Source organism: Opisthocomus hoazin, chromosome 17 (genome assembly GCF_030867145.1).
Source record: "Opisthocomus hoazin isolate bOpiHoa1 chromosome 17, bOpiHoa1.hap1, whole genome shotgun sequence".
In the NCBI taxonomy this organism is placed as follows: domain Eukaryota; kingdom Metazoa; phylum Chordata; class Aves; order Opisthocomiformes; family Opisthocomidae; genus Opisthocomus; species Opisthocomus hoazin.
In genome coordinates, this window is record NC_134430.1 from 2,912,725 (window position 1) to 2,937,379 (window position 24,655).

At 58.0% G+C, this 24,655-nt stretch overlaps 1 protein-coding gene across 1 annotated transcript; it reads right to left on the reverse strand.

The window, feature by feature from the left end:
• On the reverse strand, positions 1 to 17,763 carry FNDC5 (fibronectin type III domain containing 5). The gene is made up of 6 exons (XM_075437914.1): positions 17,372 to 17,763; positions 8,197 to 8,312; positions 7,694 to 7,892; positions 6,140 to 6,232; positions 2,575 to 2,708; positions 1 to 1,758 (listed from the first exon to the last, which is right to left on the reverse strand). Exons 1-6 carry the CDS (start codon positions 17,448 to 17,450, stop codon positions 1,717 to 1,719), a joined length of 663 nt encoding a protein of 220 aa, XP_075294029.1. The 5' UTR covers positions 17,451 to 17,763; the 3' UTR covers positions 1 to 1,716.
• Between the last annotated feature and the right edge of the window lie 6,892 nt (positions 17,764 to 24,655).

A 24,655-nucleotide genomic window follows, 5' to 3' on the forward strand; every position in this document is an offset into this window, starting at 1 on the left:
TCTTTTATTGTACATTATAAAATGTTTATTGCTCTATCTGTATCAGAGGTGTTGACCTCTTCCTCTTGGTGATGGAGGAGTATGTTCTGGCAAAGGATCCACTGAAGAGACCTTTGGGGTTGGCCTGCCTGCTGAAGCCGGCACAAGGGAAGCCCTCGCTTGTTCACCAACACATCTGCAAGCGGACTTCCTAGTGCCTTTCTCCCAGATCAACTGTTTTGGCAAGGCTGGTGACAGTGGGAGAGGAGAGATGGCTGAAGTCTGTTACTGCTAGCCTGTTTCTTTGCAGGGACATTTAAACCAGGCTCATCTGAGTGCAGGGTTGTTGTAATGAGATTTGGACCCTACTCAGGCCAACCTGTCTTGATATTTGATGGAGCGGGTAGGATCTTGCCTCATCCCCTAGTGCATATGGAGTGGTCTGGTGGATTAATTAAGTAAATACAGATACCCCATGGCACACTACAAAGAGTAAATCTTTTCCATGTGATGGACTTGCATCTACCAGCTTCCAGAGCACCAGCAATCCCAGGGATCCTGTCGGCTTACAAACAGCAAGCACTTGAGAGAGGAGAACCCCAACCCCTTTCTCATTTGTTGTCATCCTTTTTACGGAGGACTGCCTCCAGCAGATACTTGGCATTACAACGTCACAAAAATAGTGCAGACAGGACGTGTAAGGAGAACCAGACCTTCCCACAGGAAACCTACTAAAAGAAGCAATTTAAGAACTTAAGCCCTCAGAAAAAGGTCCCTTAGGCAAGAGCCTTTCGTAATAAATAGCTATTGCCACTGGAAACCTTGCATAGCAACCGGTATCATGAGTTTTTTCTTTTTTTTTTGCTGACTGGCTACATTTTTGTGGACCTTTTATCACACTGTTGGTGGACCCAGGCCCAGCTGAAAATACCATGAAGAAAATGGTTGAAATTATCCCAGAAGTTAAATAACGGCTTCTGGTGTCCCCCCGTATTGGTCTGTGCCTCAGTGTTCGGCGTGCCCTGATTATCTGAGCTGAAGAGCACCAGTGCGAGATAGGAGAGACAGCAGCGGTGGAGACGTGCTGCAGCTTCACTGGAGAACAACCAGGGAAGTTCTCGCAGTGGGAATGGAAACTGGGGTATGCCTTTTTTTTCGTTTTAAGAACCCACCTGCAAGATGTGTTACACAACACACATCAATGGAGCAAAGCAAGCCGAGAACACACAGCAGCCGGAACCTGGTCTCTAGTCGTGTCTGTGGTGAGCTTCCCCCCTTTCTTGCTTGGAGAGAAGTGACAGTGACTGATGCCTGAGCTTGCGTTAGTACTGTCAAGATGTAGTGACAGTGAGGCAAAATAAAGATACAGCAAAACCTTGTACGTTTCCAAAGGCAGGAAAATTGTTCCAGAAGACGGAGTGTGAGGGTGGAGAGGAGTGCGTGAGAAGCTGCTCCAGCCCAGGTGATTCATGAGTCCAGTACGGGATCACCGGCAGCAGCTGCCTCACTGGTGCTTTTCCATCTTCATTTGTTTGCCTGGGTTTCAGGGGTTTTTTCCAGGATTTTTCTTTCTGGCCAGATGTTTTGCAGAACACAGACAAGGAGGTGTATGCCAGCAAGTGACAATCGCTAGGTCTCTTTCCAGATTGCTCCAACAATATTTCACCTCCCTCGTCATCAAGGCTCAGAGGCAGAAAGTGAGTGAGGAATGGAGTCCATCGATCAGATGGCAGGCTGTCACGCTTCAATGATGTTCACTGAGGGCTTGTTTTTTGGGAACTAGAAGAGAAGAGGAGACAGAGGAGGAAAGGATGTATAGGAATTGCTAGAGAGGAAAAAAAAACCTGTGTCAGAGATGAGTGCAGTGTGCTGGTTGGTTTTTGGTTTTGTAAAAGTTCTTGTTCCTGTCCTCTCAGGAAAATGAAAAAGGGCCGGAGCTGAGGCTTTAGGGTTGTGTGGTTCGTCACTGTCTGCTTCTGAATGAGCATGAATTAGCAGACTATTTCAAATGATAAGTAAATGAGAAGTGGTGGGGATGTGCCTGAGTGCAAGGTGTGAACAGAAACACAAGAAAGTTAAATTAATTGAAATAAATTGGTGTAAATTATAGGCTTGAGTCTGCTTGCATTATGGATATGGCATACGTTTAACATCATGTGTATTACCAGCCATGCTCCTGCTGATCAGCTCTGCAGTTAATTGTGAAAGTAATATCCCCTTTACCACATGCTGCCTGAGTGCTGCTGTGGGGATAAGGACCCAAGCAGCTCAGGGACTGCAGCATCGCTTGGTGCGTTTCTTTTCCAGAGATATTCAGGTATTTCAGAAATATGGATTGAAATCTGTTTTGCTGATGGACGTGCAGGCTAATCCAGAGGTGGGAGTGACGTGCTGGTGTCCCGCTGCGTCTGGGAGGCTCAGACCGCTCACGCAGGCGTGGAAGCGGCGTGTGTGGATGTGAAGGGGTGTTTCCTTTCTGCATCCCGGCTGGAGGGAGGGTGTTTAACAGGGGCTGCTTTTTGGGTTATTTAGCTGAGGCCCAGCTGGGAGTTGATTGTCTGCCCCGTCCCCCACTGCGTGCCAGCAGCATCTCACCTTGCTGCGGAGGAGCCCTCCGCTCTGGTGCTCGGGAGTGCTGTTCTCCGAGGCGCTCTTGACTTTCTCCTTGCTGTTATTTGGCTCATTATCTTTGATGATATCGTACTGCCTGCAAAACAGGGCGATCACCCCTAACAGGAAAAAGCATTAGTGATCACACAAACGAGCACAGCCCCTGGAGCCTGCAGAGATCAGAGATCCCTTGCTTGCCAGCCGGCTTTGTGCCTTCTGGTAGAGAGCAATTGCTCCTAAGGATCATTTTCTAACACAGCTAGTCAGCCCTCCGGCTGTTTCTTCCTGATGCCTAGTTCCATGCAAAACTGGTTAGACGGACAGAAGATTAATTATATTCCAACTCTGCTGTCATTAAATGGGACAAATGTTTTAAGCCCTACGTTTGGATAGCGATCAACAACAACTGTGTGGTTAAATGGGATCTTTGCTTTGCAAACACAGGAGGTCCTGGAATTTCTGGTTAGTGAGAATGTGTCCTCTGATCTTTCTCCTCTGGGGTGAAAAGAAGGAGCTGGAGCTGGCAGATGAGAGGCAGGTGCCGTACCTGCCTGCGTGTGATACAAGCCAAGGCCTTTTGAGCAGCAGGACAACATCTGCAAATATGCAATAGTGACGGCAGCAAGAACTGCCAGTGGAAATTTCCTCCCACACACGCAGCACATGAAGAGAAAAGCAGGGGCAGCTATGACACGTAAGAAGACTGCAAATGTCTTTCTCAGAAGCTTTTATGTGACAGTTTGACCAAATAACTTCTCTGCCTGCAGATTCCAAACACAGAGGTTAAGCAGACCCAGGCAGGTGCTGCTTCTCCCTTAATGAAAAATATTCCAGCTCTCCTAATAGCAAAACATACGTGAAGCTTTCACCAGGTCATCACAAACTGCTTTATAAAGCAAGGTGCTGTTATGGCAGCTGCCCCCGGGTGCTGCTGATAAACACCGCGGTCCAGATTCTTTCTTGCGTGTGTGAACAAATGGCTGATCCTAGGAGAATAGGTTAACATCTGCCACAGTCGCACCTTCTGTGATTTCTGATGGTAAAGCTGAGGCACAAAGAAGCAAAGTGCTGTTATCAATACCAGAAAGACAGACAGCACCAGAGCTTGGGTCTTGTCTCAGTTCAGAGCCCTGGGCACAGACCGGTTCCAGTTCACATTTGCTGAAATGTCGTCATACACTCAGGTTACGGCCAGGCCAGGTTAAGAGCTGGAAAGAGGCTTTTGTATATCGAGACTTGTAAAGAACCCACTAGATGTAGAGAGATTTTTTTCCCCCCACCCACTTCCCTTTTTAAATGTAAGTCATTTGTCTAGAAGGGAAATTGTGGTATTGGCAAATTCTTTGTTCTGACGCTGATCTGAGTTGTAGATTATACTACAGTGGGAGATGAATCAGTTGTTCAGTCACTGCATGTAATTATTCGTGATTGTTTTTACTGGCAGGGCATTTAAATTTGAATGTGCACAACTAAAACTTGACATAAATGCTGGAAAGATCATGGACTAGAGGCTTTGAAAACCTTTTAATTTATTTTAGGTTTTCGTTTGGTTATCTTCAGTGACAATTGCTGTCCAGTCTCTGGAAATGCAAATAACGCACGGTGGACTTTACAGGGCAAGAAAATATTATATGTGGATCTGATTCGGTGTCACCTGGCTTCTCCTGTAAGAAACCTTGCAGAACTGTACAGGACACGGTTAATCCCTCCATGCCTCTCTTTTGTGACAGATCTCAGATCAGTGACTGGTTTCCTCTTTCCATCTCTCCCTGGAGGTATCTCAGCAGAGTCTGGTATAAATGGGCCAAATCCTCTGCTGGCATAAACTGGTACAAACCTGTCAATTCAGGCTTGTTACAGTTTTCAGCAGCAGAGCTGACAGACCGCTGCCTTTAAGGGACATAGCGTGATGCTCTACTGCCGAAACAGCAAGTTGTCAAAGCCGTCAGCCGTGCAGTACTGGTGGGGTGGGTTTCTCTCCTCACCAAGGAAAATTCTCTGTGCGACTGTTTACACGCACAGTGTGTGGAAAAGTGGTTTGACTGGGACAGGAGGACTAAATACTAAATACTGAGTGGCAAAGGTTATCTTTTACGGATCAGAGCTTTGCCGTAGTGCTAATTTCGCTTCCTGCCAAATTCCTTGGGTCACCTGAACCATTCCCGCCCGGGCAACGTGCTCTGTGGCTCGCAGGGAGCACATGTTTCATGAATGTTTTATGTTGCAGCAGGAGCAGCAGCTGACTGGAAGCCAGGGGAGGCTAGGGCTCTAAATAGAAAACAAACATGTGCAAACTTTATTTCCCATTAACTCATGCATGTAATTTCCAAACTGAACAAGCTGAAGGGCTGGCTGTGACCACTTCAGACACACTAAGCTGACGGAGCAGGAATCGGAGGCATTTTCCTCTCCCTGTTTGCTAGCTTAAAACATATGAGCGAGGTCTGTCCTAGGTACAATTTGCTGTAAGCTCTCTTGAAACGTGGTCCCAAACTCATGTTGGAAAACTATTGGTTCTCTTTGGAAATTTAGTTTATATATTTGTACATATTAAAGAAAGTCATAGTGAGGGATCTTTGCATTAAAGGAGCACATTTGTCTGCAGCTCCGTTGGAGGCTGTGTTAAGGTATGCACCTAGCTGTGCCCATCGCATCCCACAGCAAAGTGGTCCTAGGATTATTTTACTGCGCTTTCCGCAGCACTGGGTGCTCTCAGCTGCAGCTGGGCATGTGGTCTTGCTTATAAAATCATATACTGCAGCAGCCATCGTGTAGCAGAGCCTCTTGCTTGGATTAAAAGGATTACTGGGTGCAAGGTGTAAGGAGGACTAGGGTGGAATTTCAAAAGATTGCCAAAAGTTTAGCTCCAAAGCACCCTTTTGGATAGTAGATTTCAGCTAATGCTAGTCCTTCATCCTCCCACCGTCTCGAGCTCCAGTAGACTTGTCCTTCCTTTCAGTTAATATGTTTCTGCTAACATCCCTCCTCCTCCGATTAAGAACTCTCCTTTGCATTTTAATAGCGGATGTTGAGAGGTTTACTGGTGTTTTGATGTTTGGGGCCATTTGTTCTTTCAATGCTTCCATTATTTTCATTGATTTTGAAGCAGGTTTTAGTGTATACATAACAGTGGGTAATGAGAGAGAGAGAGAGACTCTTACATTTCTGTTTTGCATGAGAGTTGGAGTCAGATAATAGCCAGATAATTACAGTGACCTGTATCATTTGAAGGGCTCGAGGCATCCTGTTGGATGGCTGGGGGCATTACCATCGGTGCATTCTGGAAAAATTGAGATTACAGGATTAGCCATGGGGAATTAGGCAATTGGTTCTTCCTGCTGCACCGGATCAGACCGCTGATTTACCTGCTTTTGGCCTGGCCCAACTTGTGATGCTGCAGAGGGAACCGAGGTGCCCTTACAGATGGATACGCAGTACTCTTTATGGGAAAGGGGTTTCTTTTCAGGTCTTACATGATTACACATGCAAACCGAGCAAGCCAGCGGGCCCTAGGGGTATTACGTGCTTTTGTCGGAAAGGTTGAACTGACCTGCCCACATAAACAAGACCACAACGATGATGAGAATTTCCCCTGCTCGCAGCTGTTGGTTTTTCTTCGCCATCTCCTGCATTGTCACCTCATCTGCACAAGGGGAAAGAGAGATCGTGAAACCTAACCGCAAGGCTCAGGCTGCACTAGACACTGGTTGAACAGTGCCCTTGACTCAAATCATCAGTGCGTCAGGGTCAGAGCTAGCAGGGAGAGTGTCCTCGCCCGTCAGTCACACCAGCAGCCTGAGCTGCGCTTTGGACTTGCAGAGCATCAGCTGCTCTGTAGCAACTGCCCCTGAGACCCGCAGGAGACGGGGCGAGGGAGGAGCGGTGGGACGGGATCAACAGGCGGTTGCCGCAGAGGAGCGGCCGTGGGGTGAGTCCGCGTGTTGTCTGGCCCCGTGGCAGCTCCCTCTGCTCTGCCTCCAGTCTCTGTAAGCGCTGCCTGCGCCTGTCGCAAAGCCTCACATGCTTCAGCAGTTCCTCGCCCAGCTCAGGAGCGTGGAGCCTGGCATGATATTTTTCAGTGGAGCCATGGGATTCAGAAACGAGTAGAGCCTTTTTGCGGGGCGTAATGCGCCTCCTTGGCTTCAAAGCACTAAGAAGATTACAGTTCAGGGCTCCAGGGAGGGAAGCAGTGCTCCTCTTAGTGCTTTCAGATGAACGGCAATTCAGTATTTACAGACACTAAATCATTTTAGCAGAAAGAGTCGAGAACTCACAACATCCTAGGAACCACGGCCAAAAGCCCTGCGACAGGCTGCGTCCTCAGTAGGCAGGCAGCAAGCCTTTAGATCCCAGACCCCGGTACTCCCCTAGCCCTTTTTGTAGCAGAGATTCTTGCTGACAGGAAACCTTTAACAATCTGGTTTGGCTTAAGAGGAACAAGTGAAGGAGCTGCCAGTAGGACGTGCCTGATTTCCTCTATGGAGATGTTCAAAACCCAGCTGGACATGATGCTGGCTGACCTGCTCTAGCTGACCCTGCTGGAGCAGGGGTTTGGACTAGGTGATCGCAAGAGGTCCCTTCTAACATCAGCTTTCTGTGACACTCTGATTTGGCAGAAATATTTGAAATGTAAGAGAAGTGGGAGTCTCTGGGTATTTTTTTTCCCTGCTGTCCTGGAATCCAAGTGCAGGAGGCTCAGCAGATCCCCCCAAGTGCCCAGTGAGCACAGCAGTGTTGTGCCCAGTGCCGTCCAGGATTCTAGTTCCACATGAGTTCCCAGGCTGCTCGCTTGGCATTCTCTACTTGCAAGGATGTTGGACACACTGCTCCCAGGCTGGAAGCCTTCTCCTCCTCACTTTGCCTGTTAAACCTCATCTGAAACGGGAGAAATGAAGAGCCAGCCTTTGTCAGTATCTCCCTATCATTTTGTCCACTGGGCAAACTCAGGGCATCCCGCTTGTCCACGTGGGGCTGGGCGAGGGCACTCAGCCCTGCGTGTGTTTAACCCAGCTGTTCTCACTGCGCAGGATACTGCTTTCCTCTCTGCAGAGCCCTGCACTGCCTGGGCGTCCCAGGGGCCACACAGGAACTCACCCACACTTGCCTTTATTTTTAGAGGCTAGTTTCTCAGCTTCCCTGGGGGTCTTGAAGAGGACTGGCTCACTGGCAGGGCTCTGGCCTTGGATGCTGATGGACTGGACATGCACAATGTACTCAGTGTCCTCCTCTAGGTCCCAGAGGGCACAGGAGCGGGTGGTGGTGTTCACCTCCTGGATGAAGCGCAGCATCCGCACGTCCTTCTTCTGGAAGCCGAGAGAGGAGAGCACAGAGTGGTGGAGAGGCCTCCCGTGTGCGCTGCTGTCGTCTAAGACCACTGCTTCCTGCCCTGGCCACCACGGATGTGGAGACCGCCAGACCCTTCCCTCTCTGCAGCTACCAATACATGAAGCGCCGCTGCAAAGAGGACGGGAAGCCAAGTCCCCTCCCAGACCATGAGGGACAGGACAAGAAGGAATGGGCTTAAACTGCAGCAAGAGAATTTGGAAACGGAGGGGACCTGGGGTGAAGATGAACATGACCGAAACTGGGTAACTGTAGGCACCGTACCTGCTGGGATATTGCAAATCCAATGACAACTTCATCTTCCAGAACATCCCAAGTCACAACGGCTGAGTTGGCTTTCAGGTGTTTGACTGTGACATTTACTGGAGCCGACGGGCTGTCTGCAAGGAGGGAGAGCAGAGCCTTTACAGAGGCAAAGTCACAGCCGCAGGCGGGAGACAGAGCACGGGCAAGGAGGGGAGTGGGAAAGGACCTTGTTCCAGGTCTGGTCTGGGTCTGGGACCTGGAAGTTGCAGGTACTCCACGTCTCAATTGCTAGAGAGGTACTAGGAGATCTCTGCTGAGAATACGAGTTGCGTTAGATGTGTGAAATAACTGACCCTTGGAGTTTCTTTTGACAGCAGAGCAGACCTCCGAGTAGCTCATTCATCTCCTCCTTCCCAGCTGCGTACCACGTTTTCTCTGTTGTTTCCTATTACGGTCTGACAGTGACAGCTGGGAGGAAATGCAAAATCTGCCTTGGAAGTATGAAAACTGAATGCTTCAGTGAGCACTCTGGGGGGTTGGAATTCAGGAGTAGTAAATGGCAGTGTTTCTTTTGCAGGGAAAACCTGTTAGTTAGAAAATTTTTTGTACATGTTTTGCGGCTGATGGGCTGTTTCTCGGATGGTCGGAGGACGTCCAGCAACCATCCGCTTACAGCCAACAGGACAGAACACGCTGAACAGCACCGATGGACCATTGTAAAGTGAAAAGGGCAGGCCATGAAAGCCGTAGCCCGAGGCTCCGTGTTTAGTGTTTGTTCCCAACTCTGGAGCGCAGCTGAATTTCCAACTGCAGAGTGGATCTGTGTAGCTGCCGGCCTTGCCAAGCGGAGCTGGGCTCTGCTGCACCAGCTGGGCTCCTGCCCTCCTCGCACCCGCGCGGGGAGCATCTCCCCGAGGGAGCTGCACGGTGCAAAGCCCTCCTTGGCATCTCAAGGGGGAGGTTTTACCTCGTAGGCTTGGCGTAGTCCTTCCAGTGCTCAGTGCAGCAGGTTGGACTCCTGTTCCCTCTCCTTGAGTCAAATTTAATTCACAGTCTCCAGCTTGTGCCCCGAACCCAAAGGCAGTAAATGTTAACGGACTGCTAGGGCTCTGATTCCCTCCTGGAGGTCAGTAGGGTGAGGAGGAGTTATTCTTTTCTGACTCTCATCAAATAATGCTTTTATTGCTTTGTAACATTGCACAACACTGCCCTTCTGGGGCTGGGGCCGAGGTCAGCAGTAAAAGGAGGACACGTGTGCGCGTCTCCAGTAACACTTGTTGGATTTACAGTCAGTCCCAGCCGCCTGAAAGTGTCCGAAAATATTCTAGCTGTAGTGTCAGTGTCTCCTAACAACTGACTTCACTCCCGGTGAATGTTCCCCCGGGAGCAGAGACAATAACGGGAGCCCAAAATTCCCCAGCTGAAGGTCAGTGCTGCTCTACACGTAGCAGAGCAATGAGCTTATTCCTTTCTCTTCTCCCCAGACAACACCCAGAGTCCAGCCCTCGAGCTCCTCTTGCTAGCAGGTGGGAGACCCACAGCCACCAGGGAGACCTTTAGGAATAGGATGTCTGGACAAGCCGCTCGGACCCAGACTGATTCTGGGGAGTCCTTCAGCGAGCAAAAAGGACGCTGAAAGGTGCATGGCTAAGTTCACACGGATTTGGGACTTCAGAAGGAGGAGCAGCAAGCAACCGTGGTCTCCAGGATTTCACAGGGGAAGGTGTCCTTCCTCTCTGGAGTAGATGATCCAGTCAGCATTGACTCAGAGCATTCTTGTCCCTCAAGGGCTGGCCTTCTTGAAATGATGCAGTGGTCTCCAGCCAGCTCTTAGAGAATGGAAACATTTATCGTCCTCACCCTCCACTGCAGCAGCAGGGCCAAGGACACGCTGAACAGGGCAGACGGATCGTCCTCCTCGGCCTGAACACCAGGCAGCACTCAGCTCCCTGCTCTGACACGAGGCAGGGACGTGGGTCTGCTCCTCCTCACCTTCCCCCGTGACTGAACCCGTGTGCCACCCAGAGCAGGGTCTAATTTTAGGAAGGGGCAGTCAGCAGATGGGAATGCGTACAGGGAAGGTCTGTGAGTCATGGCTGATGAATTTGCTAGCACATACAGAGGACACGACAGAGTCGAGAGACGGGAGACAAAACAGTCTCCAGCTGCAGCCAGGCACTTCGCCCTTCTCGAAGTGCAGCTGTACAGTTAAATCCCGGCACGGTTGTCTTTGCTGGATATTTTTAGGAGCTAAGATTTTTTTAGGACCTACCACTGATTTACCCAGCTTAGGCTGAGGAGGCCTTTGAAAAAGAGATGAATTGACCCTACGGGGAACAGAGAGGAGAGTGTGAGGGGAAAAGCTTCAGGCTGGGAAAAGGGAAGGTACAGCACGCCGCACTTGGTGCCCCAGTACCCTTTGAAGTTTGTCACCTTGAGGGAGGCATAGCGTAAATAGCATCTAAGTTTGCTGATGCCATAAAATGTGGGGGAGTTGGGAAGACCGAGTAGAGCTGGAGAAGAGCAAACAACCTCTCTGGGAACTGGTGAGAGAGGGTGGAGGGCTGCGAGGCAGAAGGGAAGCGCTCGGCAAAGCTGCAACCCCGGGCTCGGAGCTTGCAAAACAGGACTCTGAATGTGGGCGGGGGAGAAATCCGGTGGTGTGGGTGGTCGGGAGCACTCTAGAAAACCCCCTTCGTCCTAGTACCAGAGAGATGGGGTCGCTGAAGTCAGCAGATAATAGGGTGAAATCTGGGACAGCAGATCTGAGTGTGCCTTTCCTTTTACTACAACAGACTGAGAGTAGCTACACATAAATCAGTGGTGTCAAACCAGTATAAAAGCAATATGAAAAGAGAATTAAGCACGGTGTTTGACAGAAATACAAAGCCAGGAAAATTACTTTCCTGCTCCCAGGGCTGAGTGAATAATTTGGAACCAAAATTTTAATCCGTGAGGATGCTTTTCTCCCAGGAGATGCATGATGAGATCATGACTTTCTAAAATCTAATCACTGTTCCAAGATATTCCACACCGCTTTTGGCTCCCTGGGCCAGTTGCGGCTCTTTGTAGTGCCAGGCTGGCTGAGGTCAGGTGGAGAAGATGTAATTTCTGTTTCCTGGCTGGCAGTAGGGGGTCAGCATCTCTAGCAGGACCTTGAGGTGCCAAATCCAAATGTTTGGGTCCTTCTAGAGTCAGATGCAACTCCTGGAAACTTTGCTTCTGTGCCTGCGGCGGCCGGGGAAGCTGCTGGTGTGCCTGGAGCAGGCACAGAGGGTGGGATGGCCCTGGGGGCTGCTCCTTCCCTGCTGTGGGCAGGACAGCAAGGAACGCGCTGTGCAGGAAGCCTTCTTCATGCCCTGTTACTCCAGAGACGCTGAGGCCAGCACATCCCCTGGCCGGTCTGTAAGGGCCCCGTACGGTGCGAGATTTCTGGCGCAGCGGTTTAGCTTCATCACAGCGCCGAGGCTGCGGTGCCTGCCGGAGCAAATCACGCATTGCAAGCGGGCAGAGGATCTGTTTGGCCAAATTTGAATTGCGCGGATGAAAAGATGCTCTCGTTTTCATGTCAGCAGAACTTGCAGCCCCCTCTTTAAGGGGGAACCCAAATTATTTAAGAGGAAATGATGATGATTTTTAAATGTGAATGGCTGCTTTGAGACTGATCACGTTTAACCCGTGTCTTGTCTCCTTCCCACAGGGACCCTTCCTCGGGTGAGGCGCAGTCCTACATTCCCCGGGGCGGTGGGTCCCAGCCCTGCCTTGCTCCTACCCACCTTGGGCCCTTCTGGCAAGAGCAGGTCAGAACCGCCTCCGCACAGCAAGGAGGCATGAGCGATGATGATTACGCTTAATCCGCTCTTAATGCTGAGAACTCCTTCTAGCCTCTCATTAAATGCTTTGCTGATTATTAATGGACTTTTATTTGAGAGAGAGAAAAAAAACAGCCCACACTTTACAGCTTTGGGCTGATTCCTCCCTGTTTTTTCATTGTCGGCGCAGCGGCTGCTGGCACAAGGAAGAGGAAACCACCCGCCTGCCCCTTATGTTGACTTCACCGTTGGAGCTGTAGCGCGGACGAGACAGGGAGGGAAAATGAGAGGGGAGGTTTGTCTCCATCCCACTGCTGCGATCACCTGTGGAAGGGGGGCTGCGGGCTGAGGGTGGTGGGGTGAGCAAAGGGGGTGTCCAAGACACCAGGGTGTCATGCCCGGCACCTCTAGCATCGGGGAGGTACCTAGGCCACAAAGACATCGCTGGGAGAGGCTCGGAGCTCCTGGCTCCTCTGTCGTGCTCCCTCTCCTTGCTGTTGTGTCTCTCTCTTTTGAAGGCACTCTCAATTTGCACCTTCTGCTGTGAGCTCTTGTGGTGGGGCTAGGGGCGAGAGCCGGCTTGCTGCCTTTAGCCATGCAAGCTGCTGGAGGAACCACTGCTTGGAGGGAAAGGAAGACTCTGTGGAAATACCACGCCCTGGGAGGTCACCTCTGCCGGCCGAATCCTGTGGTGAGGCTAGGGGTCTGGAAATGGAGCCTGTTCCTGGATTTACCTCCACAGCCAAGCGGCCCAGGGTCCCCCTAGATCTGCTCCTTCTGAGACCTACTGTCCTGGAAACTCCAGCCACTTGGAAGTGCCTGGAGTGAGGTGCAGTTTCTTCCTCCATGGGCCAGGCTATGCTGTAGTCACGGCATTTTCCAATTCCGTCAGCTCCGCTCCCACAAGCAGCTCCTTTCCTGCTGTGAAAGGCTGGGCTGCCTCAGAGCCCTAGGACACGGTCCGGCGAGCAGAGTGCCTGCCGAGGCTCTGAAGCGGCTCGTTCAGTGCCATCCACCTGCAAGCTGCATGCCCTTTCCTGCGGGAAGCAGCGAATGTCAGCCTTAAATCCCAGCAGCTCTTTGTTCCTGCACCGCAAGCTTCCCTGCGGACGCGGGAGGTGGAAGGACACGATCTGCAAGGGGAAGCAGCGTCCCGTAAGGTCCCGCGTGATGTTCTCTCTGAAGCACTGCTGCCCGCTCTGAGCCTGGGTACAGAAAGCCTTGCTTTTCCTGCCTTTCTGAGCCTTTCTTTGCTCTCCCAGCATGGCTCCCTTCAGTGGATATAATTGCTTGTCAGCTTTATGGGCTATGTAGGAAGGGCTGACGCGCCGTTCGGCTTCCCTGAGTGTTTTAATGAAGAGAGCAGCGGGGGAGTGGGAGGGAGCAGGGCCCACCGCTGCTCCCGGCCGCCTGGGAAGCGGGGCTGTTTGCTAAACTCAGAGAATTTCGGAGAGCAGAAAGACCAAGCGGTGGTTCTTCGGTCTGGGAAAGAGGCGATGATTCCCTGCTGCCAGTGCACTCCCCTCTACAAGCGGGACGGTGAGAGGCCAGCCCCCTGACCCCCCGGCCCCACCGCCGATCCCGCAGCGAGTGGGTGCCCACGCGTGCGGGTGGAAATGCCGTCAGGGAGGATGGACAGAGATGCCCACTGCGTCCAACCCAGCTATCAGGAGTTCCTTGGGGCAGGAGGAGGGTGGGTTTCTACTTCGGAGAACATCCCGTGCTGCCAGACCTCCGACCCTGCGAGTCCCGAAGCCGGGCAGGATGCATTTGGGTCTCGCCAATGCCACGACTTGGGTTTTAACGCTGCCAGCCCAGAACAGAGTCCTTGCCCTGGCACGCTTTATCCAGGACCTGAATGTGCGGGGAGGACTGCGTGCCACGGTCTTTCTAGCTCTTCTCAGCCTACACCTATGTAATATTTAGCAAAAAAAGAGAGAGAAAGCTGTCGGAGGCAGCGAGACTGAGCAAGCCCTGGCGCTTCCCGGCCAGCTGCTGGATGCCGGTACCCAGACCTCTCCCAGGAGCTTGCTGGCTGCTCCCAACCCAGCCCTGCACACAGAAAGATTTGCATGCTTCGCTGCTCAATACATTTCTGCTTTTAACTGAATTATACTCAAGTCAGGCCTTAGTTTGGCCTCTGGGTACTACGTGAACTGGGAGGGGTTAATCTAACAATAAATGCCAAAAGGATGAGGCCATATTCAGTACCAATACATGGGTACTGCTCCGTGAAGGCTGCTTTAGATCCTACCATGCTGTGCATGGTTAATGTGAGCGAGCATGGCCCTCCCCAGGAGGGATCTCCCTTTTCCACATGTGCGTTCCCAGCAGGAGATGGTGTTCGGAAGAGGATGGCACAACCTTGGCTGCTTTGCGCAGCAACATCCCTGCTGAGAAGCTGACACTGAGGTTAGGAACCTCCATATTTCAATTAAATCTCTCCTACGCTGAATGCAGAAATCAATAAAGTGCTTACACCATCCTTCAGCTGGCCAGGAATCTCCGTGGCCTCCGTGAGACGGGAAGGGGCCGGAGTGGGTCGGTTTGCCGCCTCCAAACAGCCGTCAGACTGATGGCTGCTTCCTCGTGCGTGCTGAGCTTAGCGCTCGCTGCTGGCTCTGATCCTGCCAGACCGTGGGGAGCTCAGTTCCCCGGCCTGGAGGAGTAGGTGAGCGTGCCCAGCCAGACACCAGTCAGGGGACAGCATCTGCAGTCCCGCCACGACCTTGGCTTTGTTCGCCATCCCCCCTGCAGCTGGCGGGGCTCTGGGGAGGACGTGAGGATGGAGATCCACCTCAGCAGAGGAAGAGGAGCCTGCTTGGCAGAGTGGCTCGGGGGGGAGAACATGCTTTAAAGCTGAGCAGCCAGCAGAACCCAGACAGGTTTGGGCCCCTTTTTGGGGAGGTGGAGGAGCTGTTAAGTGGCTCCTGGGATCAGAGACCCTCCAGGTCCTGGGAAGGCTGAGAGCTGGACGGGCCCCAAGCTGTGCTGGGGGTGAGTTCTGCCCCTGCCCCAGCAGCGTGCTGCTCCTCCCCTCCATCTCCCAGAACTCAACGTGACTCGAGTGGCTCTGCGGGCAGGAACCTTGCAGGGGTGCCGTTTGCCCTAGCAAGTTCCAGGGGCCGTGGCCTATTTTGGGGTCTTTCACCGTCGCTGGCAGCATCACCCTGCTGCTCTTACAGCCCTTACCAGCAGCCCAGCCGAGCCCAGCACAGCTCACCCCCCTCTTCATTAGCTCTGCCTAACGAGGAGGGGGCTGCTGGCAGCCCAGACCATGCAGGCTGAGCAGGATGGGCCAGCCCACTTCCAGAGCAAGTGCTGTGGCAAAATTAAGTTGTATTTCTGAGCTGCCAGCCATCCCGAATGTTTTCTCGGGGACCCACTCGAGCGGGCAGCAGTGGGAAGGAGCTGGAGGGCTTCACCCTCGTGGCGCTGGTGGGATGCTGAGGGCTATTAGAGAGCGTTAGCGTGGGGGTGATTTCTCAGCTACCTTGTCCTCCTGGCCCTGCCTCCCCTTCTCGCTCACCTTGGAATCACCTTGCACAAAGCGGTCCTGACTGGCCAAACCCCCCTTCAGAGCAGGGCCTGTGCTCGGTGCCGCTCACTCGCCAGCCCTCACCACGGTGTCAGCCGAGGGCCATTTGCACCGTTCCTCTCCCAGGGACAGCAGCTTCAATTTTCCCAAGAGACATTATTGTAAACCCACTTGCCTGAGCTCTGGGGCCAAAGGGGAGGGACCGCCGAGCTTCCATCCCTGCCTGACCCTGCTGGGGACGGTTTCATCCCCACGGGCTTCTCCAGTGACTCTCGGCTTGCCCGCCTTGGTGGCCTTGTGGCCACATTGTCAGGTGGGACAGGGACACAGAGCTGGTGGTGATGCTGCTGCTGCCTCTGTGTGACCTTGGTAAAACCACCCCGTACCCTCCTTCCTCTCTTCCCTCTCCGAAAAGCAGGGACAGCACAGGTTCACTGCCTCGCCGGGGTGCGGGGAGAGCAGCCCCAGCCCTTGGTGACGGAGACCACGGAAGGAGGAGGCAGTCGGGGTGCATGGCTCAGCACCAAGGTCACGCTGCTTCGTCAGAGCCCAGAGCCGAGTCTCCGGCCTCCCCACCGCGTGCCGCAGCCGCGAGGCAGGGTGGGTGCCCGTGTTTACAGAGCTGCCCGGCTCGTAACGCGGCATGGGCACCTCGCGCCGGCTGTGAGGCCGGAGCAGAAGGCGTTACGGACAGGGACACAACTCCATGTTTACTCTCAGGCACTGGCTGAGGTGATCCAAGGATAACGAAGAGCAGGGGACGTGGCCTGGTTTACAGAAAATCGGGAGGGCTGTTGGAGTTTCCGACGCCTCGGTTGTGCTGCGGTGCTTGCCCCACCGCTCCCTCCTTTTGGGGACGTTTCATTTATCTCCCCGCATCTGTCAGTTGTGAAACAGCAACTTCAGAGTGCCGATGTCTGGCCAAGGAGCCGTGAGTCGGATCCGAAGGCACTCGGGTGGCTGCTGCAGCCCCGGCGCCGGCAGGACAGGGGCGAATGTAACTCCAGCAGCTCCTGGGGCTGGCTCGGGCACAGGAATTTCTGCTCCCTGGAGCTCTTGGTCCCTGATAGTCACCCCCAGCCTCCTGGAATGCAAGATATTCCGGCAACCGGCGTTTTGCAAATCAAAGCAGCTGTTCCACCAACATCTTGCGAGGGAGACAGCCCTTGGCTGACTCCACGGCGCCGGGGAGGGCGGCTGGCTGGGGCTGGGGAGCACCCACCGAGATGGGCACCCATGCTTGGGTGAAGGCTCGGCCTGGCCGACGCGGTGGAGAAGAGCGGACCTGAGGATGTCTGAAATTAGAGCTAGCTCATGGAAAGACAGGAAAGATCCCCCACTTCAGAAGACCTGCTCGGCTCGAAGGGGCCTGGCTTGACGTGGCCGGGACGTGCTGCGTCCCACGGCGCAACGGCTCCGTGGTGAGCAGCCTGGGGTGAGCAGGAGCCGGGAGAGGGATCGCCAAGGCTCCCGCACCCTGGCGTTGGCACGGCAGATCCGGTTGTGCCTCCTCCACTCTAGTCCACCGCGACAGGAGCAGGCACGGCTGCTCGGGGGCAGGGGAGCCTTCGCCTCTCCGGGCAAAGGGGCTCTGGCTGCTCACCCCCAGCCCCCGCGTCCACGCCACCTCCCTAGGAGCCGCCTTCCCCGGGGACGGCCGGCTGCGAGACACCGGCGGGGCCGAGAGCCCAACGCTTCGCCGCCGAACCCACCGGTCCCTTCCCAACCCGGTTACCGACAAAGTCCCGTCCGGCGCTGCCCGCGGACTCCATCCCCCCGTGCCCCCCCGAGGGACCCCCCCCACCCCCGGGCAGCCCCTCCCGCGGTCCCGGCGGCCCCTTACCTGCCTCCACCGGGCGCAGACCGGCGGAGCTGAGGCAGAGGAGGAGCGCGGCGCCGGTGCAGCCGAGGAAGGGCTCCATCCCCGGCGCCGGGCCGAGCCGCTCCGGGCCGGGCCAGGCCGGGCCCCACCGGCGGCGCCGTTCAGCACCGCGGACAGCGCCGAGACCCGGTACCGCCCGGTACCGCCCGGCGCGGCTCGGTGCGGCTCGGTGCGGTACCGTGCAGCTCGGTTCGGTACCGTACGGCTCGGTACGGCTCGGTACGGCTCGGTTCGGTACCGTACGGCTCGGTTCGGCTCGGTACCGTACGGCTCGGCTGGGCTCGGCCGGGAGGCGGGAGCGGGAGAGGCCCCGCCGAACCCCGGCTCCGCCCGCCGCAGCGCCGGGCAGCCCCGCTCCGGTCCCTCCCCCGGGCCCCGGGGGCGGCGGGACGGGGGGGGGGGGCTCGGCCACCCCCCCCAAATCCCACCCCCCCTCCTTCCGCCCAGCCCGGCCCCGCCGCCTGCCTCAGTTTCCCCCTTCCCACCTCTCCCGACCCCGCCGGGGTCCCGGCACACCCCCGGCCCAGCGCTCCCGGGGGCTGCTCCTCGCCGGGCCCCCACCGGGAGGAGGCGGCGGGTTCTCCCCCCGAACCGAGCCCCCCCCATCCCCCCGTGCGCAGCACCGGTGAGATTTTACCGCCGGGGTTTCGCTATCACCGGGCTCTAAATTCCGAGGTAATGAGGATTAGATGAGCTTCTGGAATTAGCCGTGCCTCCAGGTTAATTAAGCCGGCACCGCTCTGATTTATGGTAACTAGTCGAAGGGAACAGAAGCTGTTTCTCAGCTCAGCGACCGGTTGCCAACCCGTGTGACGCTGGGTGGGGGGACCCTGCTCCGGCCACCGCAGCCTCCGCCAAGCCCCTCCGCTGCGCCCTGCCAGAGGGTCCGGCTGCAGTGGTGTGGGGTGGCCAGGGGGTCTGGCTGTGATGGTGTGGGGTGGCCAGAAGGTCTGGCTGTGATGGTGTGGGGTGGCCGGAGGGTCCGGCTGTGGTGGTGTGGGGTGGCCGAAGGGTCTGGCTTTGATGGCGTGGGGTGGCCAGGGGGTCTGGCTGTGATGGTGTGGGGTGGCCAGGGGGTCTGGCTGGGAGCACCCAGCCATGCCATGGGTGGGAGGCAGCGGGCTCTGGGCCGTGTGTCTGGGCAGCATCGCTCACTCGCTGTCCGGCTGGCCTGGGGGTTTGTTTGCTGCCACCTGCCAGGGAGCACAGAGTGCCCTGGGGGGTCCCGGGAGCATCAGCAGGGTCCTCTCGGTTACACCAAACCTGGTCCCTGTGGTTTGCAGATCACAAGCAAGAGATGCCTCCTCTGAGGGGTCCCCTCACGTAGGGAGATCCCGCAGAGCTCCCAGTGTCTCCCCATGGACCAAAGCCCCTTCCCGGAGAAGCGACAGGCACCCATCGCCCAAGAAAGACCCAAAAATCCTCTGCCAGAGCCAGGAGACGACCCTGTCCTGCCAAACTCTCTTTCCTCAGCCGGAGCAGATGATAATTCCCGGCACAGTGTCTGCGTCGTGGCACCGGGGCCGTGGCCGTGCCGCGCCCCATCGCCGTGCCGGCCGCTTGGCCGCAGCCGTCTGCTTCCCGGGGAAGCGCCTGCGGTGCCGCCCTTTCATCGCCTGCCCGGCAGCAGATTAAAATTTCATCACTTCAGCGGCGGAGAAGGTGCCAGGGAGGAGCAGGAGCCCCAGGCTGGTGGGGGAGGGCTCAGCCCCTCGCCGGAGCAGCCTGCGCTGAGCTCGGTGCCCACTCCAAATCCGTCCGCGTGTGGCTGGGCCGGGCAAGCTCCGCTGACGGAGCGGGGCTTTGGGCACGGCTGTGCGGGGCTGGCTGCAGGCCGGGCTCCTGCTTCCCCTGGGCCTTCCCTTGCCGGAGCACGAGGCTGCGCAGGAGACCCCGCCGCACGCCGGGCTCCTGCGGGTGCCTCCTCCGAGGGCTGTGCACCCGGAGCGGGACCACGAGTCCTCGGCTCCAAGGTGGATGGAGCCAAACCGGCTCCAGCCACGGGCAGAAATGCAGAGCCGAGGTCGCAGCGGGACGCGCCCGCATGCTGCTGGCAGGGGGGGTTCCCCTGCCTCCACGGAGGGAGCCCCAAATTCCCCGGCAGCTGCGAGGTGGAGGGGTTGTCACACCAAACTGCAGCTCCCTGGGCTGGAGCCCATCCTGTGCCGGCAGCGAGCCGCGGCCGGGCCCCAGCCCGCTGGATGGCCGGTGTTCTGCCCTGGTTGCTGGTGGCAGATGCAGGAGGTCCCCATCGCCTCGACACCTCCCAAGCTCCCACAAGGAGGTTTTTGATGTGTCCTGATATTTTTCCAGAGGCTGAACACAGTTAACACCATCATTCCCTGGTTTTTACTTCCCCCCATTTCAAATCAAGGGGAAACATTTGTTCTTTTCCAGCCCTGTGATGTCTGCCGTCCTCAGCAGGTTCCCTGGGACATCACCACCGCGCTGGGGTCCCCTCCGGGGGCTCAGGTCCCAGCTGCCCCCGGGTGCGTGGGGCAGCCCATGCTGCGCTCATCCCTCCCCTCTCCCCTCTCCTTTCCCACCGTCGGGCAAAGCCTTTCGGGGTGTCTTGGCCCCTCTGGTCCCCTCTGGTCCCCTGTTGCGTCCCCGGGAGGTGCGGAGCCTCCTCTGCCTCCCCAGCCCGTGCCAGCACGTCGCTATTCGAGTCACGCGACACGGATTGCGCGTTCCCCGTGTGCCAATTAAGCCACAGCTCTAATTATGCACTCTGGCTCACCAGTCGCTCCTCTTCCCTCACCGACACCCGGGAGGCCACCAGCCGTCCCCCTCCTCACACCCAGCTCCTGGCCTGTCCCACCTCACCCTAAATGTGCTGGGCCAGGCTCTGGCAGGAGCTGAGCACCGAGACCACGTCCCCGTGACACAGAAAACTGTCCCTAAACCAGCGCTGTGGGGTCCAGGCCGTTGCGAGGGGCCATTTCTGGGCCAGGCTCCCGCAAGCGCAGCCCGTGAGGAAAATTGGTGCAGTGTGGTGAGACGCTCCAGATGTCCCCAGCGAGGGACAGTCCCGGCCCTGGGGTCTCCAGGGGACGATGGTGGGAGATGTTGGCAGACCATGAGGACCACGTGCTGCTGCTCCCCAGGAGACCCTGACCCAGCCCCAGGGTCTCTGGGGGACGATGGCAGGACAGAGGGATGTTGGCAGACCATGAGGACCATGTGCTGCTGCTCCCCAGGAGACCCTGGCCCAGCTGTGGCCCCCAGAGCCGCAGTCACGTCCCAGGAGCTGCTCAGTCACCCCCAACCATCTCCTGTCCCTCCCTGGAGCACCCCGAGCCCTTGGGGTGAAGGTGCCCTGCACCCCATCGCAGAGCTCACCTGGCAGTGCATCACCAGGACCTGCTCTGGGCCCTCTGACCCCCCCCTCCAGCCCCTGGGGGTTCCTGCCCAGCTGGGGGTCCCCACGCGGGGGATGCTGCGTGGCAGGGGGACACTGCCTGTCGGAGGGGACATGGCAGCAGCCACACGCGAAGGGGAGCAAGGCCTTGGGGGGGGGGCTCGGGGCTGGGGCAGAGCTGTGTGGGGTGCTGGGTGTGGGGGGGTCCCGCATGGGGGGCTTCCAGGGTGCGGTGCTGGGCGGGGGGAGCTGTGCAGGATGCTGGGGGGGTGCAGGGGGTGTGGTGGGGTGCAGGGGGCTGCTGTCTGGGTGCTGAGGGTGATGTGGGGTGCAAGGGGGTGCTGTGCAGGGGTACAGGATGGCAGGGTGTAGGGGGGTGCTGGGGGGTTCAGGGACCCCGGCTGCCAGGGTGCTGGGGGAGCTGAGGGGTACAAGGTGGTGCTGGGGGGTGCGGGGTGCCCAGCTGGCCGGGTGCTGCGGAGTGCTGGGGTGTTCCGGGGGTGCTGGGGGTGCGGGGTGCTAGGCTGGCAGGGTGCTGCAAGGTGCAAGGGGGGTGTTGAGGTGTGCAGTGGGTTCAGGGGGTGCGGGGTGCCCAGCTGGCCGGGTGATGCGGGGTTCTGGGGCGTTCCAGGGGGTTCAGGGGGTGCGGGGTCCCCGGCTGGCAGGGTGCGGGGCGGGGGGGGAGCCGCCCGCAGCCCGGCGCTGCCGAAGGCCGCTGCTGCCACCTGCCGACACCCCGCAGCCGGGACCCCCCCCCCCCCCCAATTCCATCCGGGCCCCCCGGCGTGAGGGGGACCCGCCACCCCCGCCCCACGCCCGGGAGGTCCCGCCGCGGGGCTCCGCCCCCCCGGCTCGGAGCCCTCCGGACCCGCTGCCCCCCCCGGGCCCCATCAGGTGCCACGAGAGGGAGCCCGGGGCTCGCGCGTGGCGGTGGCACTGGTGGCACTGGTGGCACTGGTGGCACTGGTGGCAGTGGCGATGGCATTTCACCGTCCTTGGGAGGGCGGGGGGACAAGGGCCGAGGCCGGGTGCGGACCCCTCTGGGCGCCCTGGCTCCAGCGCCAGACCCCCCCCCCCCCCCCAGTCTCCCCCATTCCTGCGCCAACTGGGCCACGACCCCCCAAGACGGCAATGTCACCTCTGCAGCCCTGAGCCCTGCGGTGGGACACGGTGGGGATGAGCTGCAGCCCCCCCGCCAGCCCCTGACACGTCCTGGCAGAGCTCAGCCCCCCCGCCCACCCCCCCCGACCCCCCGGACAGGGCGAGCTGGGGCAGACCCCGGCCACGGGCCATCATCACCGCTGCTCTGGGAGCACGGCGACAAACTGCCTCCACGGCGGGGAAACCCCTTGGGGTCCGCAGAATCTCCCCGCCAGGGAAGGTGGCACGGAAAACTGGGCACCAAGATGCCCACCGCAGCCTTCCTCCCCTCGGCCCCGCCGCAGCCACCCCCCCCCCCGCCGCCATTTCTACAGCCGGGAACCCGCGTGTGGCTCAACCGCCCCGAAACACGTCCCAGCTCCGCGTCACGACGCCGCTGACCGCACGTGTCCAGGTGCCAACGCGCCTTGTGCCCCACGAGGACGCGTGTCCCCGGGAGCCCCGACCTTGGCTGCGCGGGCGAGGGGAGCTGGGCGTGCTGCAGGGTGGGCGTGCGGGCACCGCGGGGACGCGGGACGCAGCCACGCCGTTACGAAACGTCCCCGCATCCCCGCAGCGCCACGTCAAGATTTAGCGAGCGAGCGGCTCCTGATCCAGATGAGATCGGGCATCACAAAGGGCTTTGTATTCCAGGAAGCCTATTAGAGATTTAAATTATACAAATGGGCTTTTTACCAAAGATCCTCATTATCTGGGCATTTGCTCTTAATCCTCGGCTATTCCGGCAGCCCCTGCCCCGCGCCCCCCCTCCCTGTGTCCTCCTCCACGGGGCCCTGCAGGCGTGGGGACAGGGACAAGCCCCGGGGCCAGCGTGGGCCCACGGGAGGGGTCTGCAGGGTATCGGGGAGACCCTGGGTGGGTTTGCTGGTATGGGCAGAGCCCGAGCCCCCTCTTGCTGTGCCCTCTCCCCTCCCAGCTCATTCCAGTACCCCAGCAGGCTGCGGTGACGGAGCCTGTTTGTCTGCCGGGCACTGACCCTCCGTAGGGCACCCACAGCCCCCTGGCCACGCCTGGGTTGCACGTGAGGATGCTCCCGGGGACAAGTGGGGACATAATATTATATATATTATAACCCATTTATTGGGGACCTAATAAATTCTTATAAATATCTGCAGGGTGGGGGTCAGGAGGATGGGGCCAGACTCTTTCCAGTGGTGCCCAGCGACAGGACAAGGGGCAACGGGCACAAACTGGAGCAGAGGAAGCTCCAGCTGAACCCGAGGAAGAACTTCTTCCCTCTGAGGGTGACGGAGCCCTGGCCCAGGCTGCCCAGAGGGGCTGGGGAGTCTCCTTCTCTGGAGATATTCCAGCCCCGGCTGGACGCGGTGCTGTGCAGCCTGCTCTGGGTGACCCTGCTTGGGCAGGGGGTTGGGCTGGGGGACCCACAGAGGTCCCTGCCAACCCCGACCATTCTGTGATTCTGTGATGTTGGGGTGGCCGATGCTGGGGCCCAGATCACCAAAGCCCCTGAAGGTCCCCCCGTGGTGCGCCAAGCCCTGGGCACCCTGAGCACCACCGAGCCCCGCTGGCTTGGGGACGGCAGCTGGGGCCACGCCAAAGCCAACACGGGCTGCCCTGCGTGCACACGTGTGTGCGGAGCCGGGCACCCCTGGGACACGGGGATGTCCCCCGTCGGGGTGGGGGAGGTCTCTCTCCCACCCTGCCGCAGGATCACGGCTGCTATGGCAACGCAGGAAATTCCCACAGAAATCCCCTGCTCGGAGAAGGAGAAGAAGGAGAAGAAGGAGGAGGAGGAAGAGGAGGGGGGATCTCCCAGCCAACACCCCACGTCTCTCCTCGCCGGCGCTGGGGAAGGGCCTGGCAGCCGCGGCCATTTCACCATCATCCCAGCAGCATCTCCGCAGCGGGAGCCAGCCCCGAGCCAGCCCTGCGGGGACCCCCCCAGGGGACAGCCCTGCTCCCCATGAGCCCCCCGACCCGCCAGCGGGAGCGCGAGCCGGCGTGTCCCCGCACCGCTGCGAGGAGAAAGCGGTGACAGAGGGGACTGGAAGCCAAAAAACCACCAGGCTGTGGGGTGGAGGGGATGAGGAGCCGGAGGGGCTGGACCGGGGGCCATTTGCCCCCAGCCCGGGGGACCCTGTGAATCACTTGGTGTTGGGCGGCGGAGCGTGGTCCTGCCCGTGCCCCCCCGCATTATCCCCCCTCTCCCTCCCGCCAGCGCGGGGGATTAGGTGGGTTTAGGGCCGGGCTGGAGTCGGAAATGGGATGCTTTCAAATCAGCCTGCGTCAGCCGTGCCCTCCGTCGCTCACGCAGAGGGGATTAAAGATAGATATGAAGATTATAAGAGGGGAACGGGCACCCGCACCCCAGGGGCCCGGCGCTGCCCCCCAACCCCAGCACCGGTGCCCCCGTCGCCCAGCGTGGGGGCTGCCTGGCTCCGGCCCCCCGGGACACCTTCACCCCCCAGGGCGTGAACCTTTCCCTTTTCCTCGCCTTTCCGCTCGCCCCAAGGCCCCATCCCCACCCGTCCCCCTCCCCAAACACCTTTCCCACACGGGATGAGGGGAGACCCCGCTGCCGCAGCTCTCACCGCCGCTTCCCTCGCTCCCAGCCCAGTCCCCCTCCCGAAACGCCCCTCGGGCTCGGTGCCGGTCCTGTGCGAGACCCCTGCCCGGACCCCACGGGGGGTTCCCAGCCCCGTGGAGCTCCGGCCCCCTCGAGCAGACCGGGGTGCGGACACGGCTGCTGCGATGTGGAGGGG

What these genes read in the sequence shown, in the direction of transcription:
- FNDC5 (XM_075437914.1), bottom strand. Translation starts at nt 17,450, where the DNA reads ATGGAGCCCTTCCTCGGCTGCACCGGCGCCGCGCTCCTCCTCTGCCTC. An exon ending in TCTGCGCCCGGTGGAGGCAG is followed by an intron (nt 8,313 to 17,371) that starts GTAAGGGGCCGC and finishes CCCTCCTTGCAG; the next exon opens with ACAGCCCGTCGGCTCCAGTA. An exon ending in GATTTGCAATATCCCAGCAG is followed by an intron (nt 7,893 to 8,196) that starts GTACGGTGCCTA and finishes CTCGGCTTCCAG; the next exon opens with AAGAAGGACGTGCGGATGCT.